We start from the raw sequence: 7,504 nt of genomic DNA, 5'->3' as shown, positions 1-7,504 counted from the left end.
ATGTGATCTTCGACGGAACGTCTCTGTACTATTTTTCCTTTGATTTTAGAATAGCAAAATCTCCATGTTGGATGTTTACTTTGGCTGGAACCACTTGTGTGTGAACTGAACTCCACATGAGTACAGTAGTATAAACTCTAGTATAAATCATGTTTTCTTTTCTTTTATTTTTATACAAAAGAAATGTATACTATACATCACTATGAATTTTGATGCTACACTACAGTAAATTTTATTGTGAACATCTGCTATAGATGATGGCATGTTGCTCTCTGCTTGTTGTGCTTGGAGTGCATGCAGTGCTTGCCGGCTGTTGTTGTTGCAGCAAGTACTCCAAGCAGAACACCTTGTTTCTTTTTCTACTTCTACGGTTGCTTCTTATTTTGCTCATTGAATATATTTGAAGGGGTCTATGTCTGCTTCTACCATTGAACATTGATTGATACTTACTAATTTATTATGTTCGCTCCTGTTTAACATTGATTGATACTTAATATGTTTGCTTATGTTGAAATGTGATACATACTTACTATGTTTGCTCCAGTTGAGCATTGATACACACATACTTATTAATTTATTATGTTTGCACTGATTTTACATCGATACATACTTATTATGTTTAACATGGATTGATACTTATTATGTTTCCTCTTTGAATATATTTGAAAGGGTCTGTGGCTGCTTCTACCGCTGCAAGTTCTCAAACTCTCAAAAGGAATTCAGATGACATGGGGTGGGAGTTTGCAACCTTGATTGATCCTCTAGATTTACAGCGAGTGAAGTGCAAGTTGTGTGGAAAGGAGATGGGTGGAGGGGTCAATAGGATGAAGCAGCATATAGGGAAAGTAAAGGGACAAGTGACAAGTTGCAATGTAGCCACACCAGATCAGCAGAAAAGGTGTAGAGATGCTTATGAGGCACCACAAAAGAAGAAGAAGAAGCTGAAGCAAAACATGATGAAGAAGTACGGGCTGAGGTTGTCATTCAAGTTGACGACAATGAAAATAATGAGGAAGAGCTTGCTGCTATTGGAGAAGGTGAACCTCACAAGGCAGGGCCTATGGATAAATATGTTATGCCAATTGATCATGCGATTCCATTGAAGAAGTTCCAACAGAACATAAATGATGCAATTCACACAGAGAGAGATTACAGAGTAGGCCAATATTTGGCTAGATGGATGTACAAAAAGTATTCCTTTCAATGTTGTCAATGATGATTACTTCAAGCAGTTTTGTGAAGCCCTTGGTCGGTTTGGTCCTAATTGGAAGCCACCTTCACAATATATGATCCAAGAGAAGATGTTGCTGCAAGAAGTGGAAAGAACTAAGGATTTTATGAAGCCACATGAGCTTGAGAGGGTGGAAACCGGCTGCTCTATCATGACCGATGCTTGGACCGACAAGAAAAGAAGAAGTATTATGAATTTATGCATTCATTGCAGGTTAGGGACTGCCTTTCTTGAATCAAAGGAGGCGTCGGCTGATGCACACACAAGTCTATACATCTTCAATTATGTAGTTGGGTGCATTGAGAAAATTGGTATGATTCTTGAACTCTCAACTTTGCTTCCATAATGTTGTAGCTACTGATTTTGAGATTTTTCATCTTGTAGGTGCTGAAAATGTTGTGCAAGTGGTCACGGACAATGCTTCAAATAACATGGGGGCAAAGGATATGCTCAAAGGAAAATGGCCAAAAATCTTTTGGACCTCATGTGCAACTCACACCCTCAACTTGATGGTAGAAGCAATTGTGAAGCTAAAGCAATTTGGTCCTACCATCACTAAAGCCAAGCAAATGACAATTTTTCTTTATGCACATCATAAAACACTATCCTTGATGAGGTCTTTCACCAAGAAAAGAGACATTGTTAGACCGGGGGTGACACGATTTGCTTCGGCCTTTCTTACATTGCAAAGTTTGGTTTCTAAAAGGAAGGAACTAAGAGCAATGGTTTGTAGTGATGAATGGGAAGCATGCAAGCACACAAAAAGGTGAAAGGAAAGTCGGCTCATGCCACAATAATGAGTAGGGATTTTGGAAAAATGTCTCTCTTTGCATCAAGGTATGCTTATTGGGCCAGTTTGCATCTATTCATATGTTGAGGGTGTTTGCATCTATTTATTTGTATGTTGGGGTTGTTTGCATCTAGTCAAGTATTCCTACACTCCTACTTCTAATTTTTAGTTGTAACTTGTACATTATAATGTTGGGGCTGTTTGCTCATACTTGTGTGACTCACTTTATCATTTCTATGTTACCTTGCAAGGTTTTCGAGCCACTAGTGAAGGTTCTTCGGTTGGCAGATAGTGATGGTCCATCTATGGCATCTATGTATGGAGAACTAATAAGTGCAAAAAAAGGAAATCAAGGCTGCTGTTGAAAATTCAGAAAAAGACTATTTGCTGATCACTAATGCCATGGATAGCAAGATGAGTGGGAGGTTGGATTCTCCATTGCACATGGCACCATACATCTTGAATCCGAAATATAGTTATGGAGACCCGAGCATCTTTACGGATGTAGAGGTAGTAGCTGCACTTATGGAAGTCATGGATACTTTTTATTATGATGATGACATCAAGCAAAATAAGGTGCTGAACATTGACTTCACCAAGTTTAAAAAGAAAGAGGGTATCTTTGGGAAGGTGGTTGCCATGAAAGCAATTAGCAATGACAATTTTGATGCCGGTAAGCTTGTTCTCAAAGCAAAAAACTTACTATTGCATTTCTGAAATTATATAGGTTGATTGCATATTATTTCACTTTTGTCAAATTGTAGCTGATTGGTGGTCAACTTATGGATTACAAACTCCTACGTTGCAACACATGGCCATAAGGATACTTAACTTGACCACAAGTTCATCCGGATGTGAAAGAAATTGGAGCACATTTGAAATGGTAACTCTTAAGAGTTTTAGTCACTCTCAAGTTTCAAGTATTAATCAGTTGGTCAAATCTGAATATTCTTACTTCTCACTATTTTTTAACTAGGTGTCCATTTGCACTTTTGTAGGTAGATGCAAAGAGGAGAAATCAACTAGATGTGGCCCGTAGGGACAATCTAGTTTATATCCAATTCAATGGAAGGATGATTGATAAAAGAAAGAAGTTATCCTCTTCTAGTGATGTTCTTCTTGGTGAAGATGCTTCACGAGCTCAAGATTGGATATGTGAAGATGCATATATCGATGAGGAGATTGATCCCACTACAGGCATGCCATACAGCATCATTGATGAAGCAATGGGGGCAAGCGATCCTGTGGAGTTTCGTAGAAGTGCAAGAGTTAGAGAACTCCATGAAGTTGAAGAATTCGTTGAGGATGATGATAATGAATCAGATCATGAGATAGAGGATGATGGGATTGATTATGAGTCCGATGATGATGGAGTGATGGCAACCAAAGACGATGATGAGGAGGAGGAACCCCCGCAGCCTTGAGCCATTTGTCACCAACTTATAAGATCTTTATTATTGCACAAGACCTTATTTTGCTTCTATTTCCGTGGCTGAACCTTGTTACCTTGCTACCTATATCTATTTGTGTGGCTGAACCTTCAGCTGTTTACCTATATTTGTGTGGCTGAACTTACGTGAACATTATTACCTATTTGCAACTTGCCTATTTGTGTCGTGAACCTTGTTATGAATTATTCGATCTTCGTATTTGTGTGGCAGGCATTTATTTATCTTTGACATGTGTCGCTGCCATTTATTTATCTTTGACATGTGTGTCTGTATATTGTGTTGCTACCATTTATTTGGTATTCCCTATTTCCATTTGTATGGTTGCCATTTATCTTGAGTTCATGACATATTTGATATTTGAGTTGATATCCGTATATTGTGTGGATGTATGTTGACAATTTAATGTTTAAACTATTAATTTCGAATTTTGATATTATTTTGGTTTGGATGCATTAGGATTAACAATTTTTCCTCGTATTTATGCTTTTTATATGCCTATAGTAGCATATTTTGGTATATTCCATAGTTGGGATAACATGCGAGTATTGTAGAGTACAAAAAAAACATATATGTTGTCCATTCCCTAATTAATCTATCGATTAATAGTCGACTGATTAATCCAATTAATAGGCCGATTCACCGATTAATCGCTACTCCCAACCCGACCGAGCAGCTACCAGTTACCGATTTCTTGAACACTGGTTAGATGTCAATCTAACGGCAATCGTGCTTCTTCAGTCTCTGATCTTCCTGCCCCGGCCACCCAAACCAACGCCGTCGGAAGCGCCTGCTCCCGCCTCCCGTGGCCGGCAGTGCTGCCGGGCAGGCCTCACGTCCCCATCATACTCGCATCCCTGGCCTGTCTATCCCTCTACACACCCACACCTCCTGTTATTTTCCGGCGACGGCAGTCGAACCAGTCAACCCTCATACTCTCCACCGCGTGGGCAGCCACTATCGTGTCTTCCCCGGCTCCGTGTCGTTCCCTTCGTAGGCCTCGCCGTCGTCCACCGCCCTGGTGCTCTCGGCGCGGCGTGGTCAACGATGTCCATCCAACGGTCGTAGTGCTTCTTCAACCTCTGGTCTTCTTGCCCCAGCCGCCCAAAGCAGCGCCGGTCGTGCCGCATGCTCCTGCCTCCCGTGGCCGGTTGTGCTGCCGCGAAGGCCTCACCGTCCCCATACTACTACCACCGCTGGTCAGGCCATCCCTCCACTCACCCACTCCCCTGTTATTCTGCGGCAACGACAGCCTCACACCGCAGTCTAACCAGTGAACCCTCGTACTCCTCTCCGCGTGGGCATCCACTGTCGCGTCTTCCCCGGCTCTGCGTCGTCTCCTTCCTAGGCCTCACCGTCGTCCACCGCCGTGGTGCTCTCGGCACGGCATGGTCAATGTGGACAACGACCGACTTCCATCGGAAGAGTACTGTATGTGGAGAGGCTAACAGATGGGTCCACAGCAGCCGCAACGAAGTGCCTCCTTATTACGTGCAAAATAATTATTTCTCCACCTGACAGCAGGGACCCACCGGACGGGCCACCAGTATTTCACGAAAAAAATGTTTCCCCCTGACTGCTAGGACCCACCGGACGGGCCACCGTATTTCGCAAAAAAAAAACGTTTGCCCCTGACTGCTGGGACCCACCGGACGGACCACCGTATTTCTTGAAAAAAACGTTCCCCCCACTGTCACCTCGGACCCACCGGAAGTGCCTCCTTATTACGCACAGAAAAATGAATACTCCCCCTGCTAGCTGGGACCCACCATGGTGGGAGGCTGACTTGTGGGCCTACTAAGTTGACGGGGACGGAGGGCTTTGTCAACTTAGTCAATATGAACGATTCTAGCTCCAGTGACCGTACGATGTCCATCGAACGGCCGTCGTGCTTCTTCAATCTCTGCTCTTCCTGCTCCAGCCGCTCAAACAAGCGCCGGCGGGACTGCCTGCTCCCTCCTCCCCGCGGCCGGCTGTGCTGCCGTGCAGGCCTCACCGCCCCACCGTACTCCCATCACTGGCCTAGCCATCCCTCTACTCACCCACACCTGCTGTTATTCTTCGGCGACGGTAGACGAACCAGTAAACCCTCGTACAGTCGTACTCCCCTCCGCGTGGGAAACAACTTCCGAGTCTTCCCTGCCTCCGTGTCGTTCCCTTCCTAGGCCTCGCCGTTGTCCACCACCCTGGTGCTCTCGGCGCGGCCTGGTCAACGTGGTCAATGACCGACATGCATCTGAAGTGGATTGTATGTGGAGAGGCCGACAGCTGGGTCCACGGCTGCACGCAAGGAAATGCCTCCTTATTACGCGCAAAATAACGATTCCTCCACCTGACATTAGGGACCCACCAAAAGGGCCTCTGTATTTCGTGAAAAAAACGTTACCACCGCTGACAACTCGGACCCACCAGCTATATCTTCGCACGCAAGGAAGTGCCTCCTTATTATGCACCAAAAAAATGAATACTCCCCCTGTTAGCTGGGACCCAGTATAGTGGCAGGCTGACTTGTGGGCCTACTAAGTTGACGGGGACGGAGGGCTTTGTCAACTTAGTCAATATGCACGATTCTAGCTCCAGTGATCGTACGATGTCCATCCAACGGCCGTAGTGCTTCTTCAACCTCTGGTCTTCTTGCTCCAGCCACCCAAACCAGCGCCGGTCGTGCCTCATGCTCCTGCCTCCCGTGGCCGGCTGTGATGCGGCGGAGGCCTCACCGCCCCCTACTACTCCCACTGCTGGCCAGGCCATCCCTCTACTCACCCACACCCCTTGTTATTCTGCGGCGACGGCAGCCTCACACCGCAGCAACCAGTGAACCCTCGTACTCCTCTACGTGTGGGCATCCACTGCCGCGTCTTCCCCGGCTCCGCGTCGTCCCCTTCCTAGGCCTCGCCGTCGTCCACCGCCCTGGTGCTCGCGGCGCAGCGTGGTCAACGTGGTCAAGGAACAGCTTCCATCGGACGTGGACTGTATGTGGAGAGGCTGACAGCTGGGTCCACGGCCGCAGTAAGGAAGTGTCTCCTTATTACGTGCAAAATAATTATTCCTCCACCTGACAGCGGGGACCCACCGGGCGGGCCACCGTATTTCGCAAAAAAAACGTTCCCCCCCCTGACTGCTGGGACCCACCAGCTACACCTTCGCACGCAAGGAAGTGCGTCCGGGCAAAAAAACGATTCATCCCCCTGACTGCTGGGACCCACCAGCTACATCTTCGCACGCAAGGAAGTGCCTGACAGTCGGGACCCACCTGGTCGAAGCATACGTAGCGTTGTCATTCTGGTCGCGAACGTGTACGTACATACTGGTCGATGTAGAGGCGCGCACGTGTCATAGTAGAGGCGCGCATGTGTCGTAGTAGAGGCGCGCACGTAGCATGTACACGTACGTACAACGGCCAGGGTGCAAGAAAGAAAATACAGCCACGTATGTGTACATACGGGCGGGGTCTCGAACGCCTACTCGCACATACGTACGGCCAGGGCTCGTGTACATGGCTGGGTCGGAACGGAGAAACAGCGTCGTCGTCGTGTTCATGGGGAGGCAACGGAATGTGTCGTGTTCATGGGGAGGCAACGGAATGCGTCGTGTTCATAGGGAGGCAACGAAATGCATCGTGTTCATCGGGAGGCAACGGAACGCGTGGGAGCCAACCGGCTGGGTCGGAACGAAATGCGTGGTCGTGTTCATCGGGAAGGCTTGGACGGAACAGGCGATGGAAACGAGGCCTGGCGTACCGCAGAACGGAGGAAACAGACCTCCTACGGTCGAAACGGGGGTCCTGTTGATCGGGAGGGGTGTGGCGTACCGCAAAACGGAGGAAACGGACCCCCTACGGTCGAAACGGGGGTCCTGTTGATCGGGAGGGGTGTGGCGTACCGCAAAACGGACGAAACGGACTTGTGTTGGAGCGCTACGGTCGAAATGGGGGTCCTGTTCATCGGGATGGGTGTGGCGTACCGCAAAACGGGACTCCACGGGATACTGTTCATCTCCACCGTTGACCTCCTCCAGCCTCCACGGGCTACCATC

At 47.3% G+C, this 7,504-nt stretch overlaps 1 protein-coding gene across 1 annotated transcript; it reads left to right on the top strand.

The window, feature by feature from the left end:
- The first annotated feature begins 2,423 nt into the window (after positions 1-2,423).
- Positions 2,424-3,445, top strand: LOC125506590 (uncharacterized). The gene is made up of 3 exons (XM_048671377.2): positions 2,424-2,694; positions 2,786-2,904; positions 3,020-3,445. The coding sequence occupies exons 1-3, from the start codon at positions 2,424-2,426 to the stop codon at positions 3,443-3,445; spliced, it is 816 nt and encodes a 271-aa protein (XP_048527334.2).
- The last annotated feature ends 4,059 nt before the right edge of the window (positions 3,446-7,504 follow it).

Source organism: Triticum urartu, chromosome 5A (assembly GCF_056163025.1).
Source record: "Triticum urartu cultivar PI428250 chromosome 5A, HENAU_Tu73, whole genome shotgun sequence".
NCBI lineage: Eukaryota > Viridiplantae > Streptophyta > Magnoliopsida > Poales > Poaceae > Triticum > Triticum urartu.
Note: the sequence above shows the minus strand (reverse complement) of the source record. Positions and strands in the feature narration are given on the sequence as shown.